The 2,229-nt window shown below is 44.7% G+C and overlaps 1 protein-coding gene across 1 annotated transcript in view; it reads right to left on the reverse strand.

Annotated features, from left to right (window-relative positions):
- Positions 1–1,214: 1,214 nt before the first annotated feature.
- Positions 1,215–2,229, reverse strand: part of LOC104165772 (collagen alpha-1(V) chain) — a gene marked incomplete at its 5' end in the record, with an annotated part of 119,027 nt that continues 118,012 nt past the window's right edge. The window contains one exon of the mRNA XM_009705511.1: positions 1,215–1,444. Within this exon, the coding sequence (XP_009703813.1) occupies positions 1,298–1,444 (147 nt within the window). The remainder of the gene's footprint in view (positions 1,445–2,229) is intronic.

Raw genomic sequence — 2,229 nt, forward strand, 5'->3', positions numbered from 1 at the left:
ACAGAGACATGTAAAAATAAAAAGCACCTTTTTTTTTTTTCTTTTTTTTTTTTTACACTTTATATTGAGAGAGGACAAATGGATTTCCCCTGCCACTGCAACCTGCCGCTGGGAATGGATTCTTTCTTTTTTTTTAATTATTATTTTAAAAGAATGCTGAATGAAAAGAAGAATAATTAATTTAAAACATGCTAAGGTAAGCAAGTGTATAAAAAGGCAGAGACTCAAAGCGGATCCTGCTTTTAGATCAGGGTTTGGAGAAATCTTGTTAAAAAGTGGCTTTAATTTCCTTATTTTGAGGCAAATCATTCCAAAAGGCACCTGTGGCTCGGGGGGCTGGGTTGCCACGCATTGGGCCCTCATCCTGCAAAGACTCGTGCCTGGGCAGAACTCCCAGCCCCTCCAGATCCAGGCTTGGGGTTGGGAAGAGGCAGGAGCGGCGGGGATGTGAGCCGCCGTCTTCATTCCCAGGTGGATGCTTGGCTGGGATGGTGGTGGGAAGGGCGGTGGTTGTAATACAGACAGGGTCACATGCATGTTTTGAAGCCAGAAACACTTAAACATTTAAAATAATATACAATACAAATATTTACTTACAAACATACAAAAATATAAGCACCTTTAATACATGGGAAAGAGATGCCCAGTGTGACTTTTAGCTATCAAATTCATGGGGTTAAATTTTGTAAAATGTAGAATTACACGATTCAACAGAGATTAAAAATTCTGGAATTGGCCATGACATCTACTTGCTAAAGCCGATTCAGATCTCGTGGAAGTCAATGAAATGCCTCTGATGATCTTCGGCAGGGTTTGGATTGGAGCCAGGACTCCGGGACTTCAACGTCAAGCTGAACACAGAGTTTCAAGTTTTTTCCATTTTTCCTTAGAAACAAACAAACGAACAAAAATCTATAGACAAGCGCTTAGTATCGTTTCGTGGCAAGAAGAAGAAGAAGTCTTTGATGGCCGTGAGCTCTGCTGGGTGGCTGTGGAGCAGCAGCGGTGGCAGCGGCGCGGGGACAGGTCTCCGGGCCACACATGCGGCGGTCGGTCATGCGATTCTGTGTCTGTCGTGGGAACGGTCCTCTCGGTCGGCGATTCGGTACGTGTGGGTGCGGTGGCACAGAGGAACTCGGGCAAAACGAGGAACAAAACGGAAAAAAATAACCCATCGCTGTCCAGTTTCAGAACGTGCATGTGACAAGGAATTCTTTTTTCTTTTTTTTTTTAATTAATTAAATGGCGCAATGAGGTTACGAGGTTGCTCTTTTGGAGACTAGTTTTCAGGTGGCTCTTAGCCCATGAAGCAAGCTGGTCCCACCTCGAATCCAAATTTCTGTGACGCTTCTCCGAAGTCATTGAACATGATGTCAACTATAGGTACTTGCTCTACTTTGGGCGTGTTGATTTCCAGGATAGTCTTCTGATAGCCTTTCTTTGCCTGATGGGGAGAAGAGAGAGAGAGAGAGGAGCTCTGATGATGCCTCCAACCCAACAAGAGCAAGTCATCATGAATGACCATTCACCAGTCAGCTGGTAATGTGATGATGACCTTGCTCAGGCATTTTCTGAGCTGAATTAGAGGCACCCAGCACCCAAACACACATTTCCCCTGCAGATTTAGCAGACGTGCTCTCAAGCGGCATGGTGACCACTGAGCAAACCCCTGGGAGATGACTATCCTGAGCCCAGACTTAGGAGCAGAAGAAGCTACTGCCATGCAGATCAGAAGACACTAACGCTGCCGCCAGCATGTCTCAAAGCTGGAACAGGAGCCTGGCAAAATTGTTGTGGCTGTGGTATAGTTGTTTTGCCTCCCCGAGGACATACATGGGATGTTGAGCAAATGTGAGCGATTTAATTTGAATATATTAGTTTGACTATTATCCGAGCACTACCGAAAAGATCACATTTAAAGTTTGATAGAATTCACAAGGTGATGTTGTCTTTTTATCATGCCTGGTAGCCATACAGTTATTTCTGAAATATAAATAATTATTAGAGGAGCAGAAGTGCACCCGAGGGCATACAAAGCTGCACAAACAAGTGAATTTATGGAGCAGCTTTTGGCTCTACCTTACCCTCTGATTTGTGTGTCTCAGAAGAATAGGCTATATCACAGCTACTGAGAAAGGGCTGTAAGATCAGGAAAAACACATTCAAATAATGGCCTGAACATTAGCCCTGGAGATCGGCCGTCACCGGCGGGGGCAGGCCCCTTCCTAG

The sequence above is a fragment of the Cariama cristata genome, unplaced genomic scaffold (genome assembly GCF_000690535.1).
Source record: "Cariama cristata isolate BGI_N322 unplaced genomic scaffold, ASM69053v1 scaffold718, whole genome shotgun sequence".
Lineage (NCBI taxonomy): Eukaryota > Metazoa > Chordata > Aves > Cariamiformes > Cariamidae > Cariama > Cariama cristata.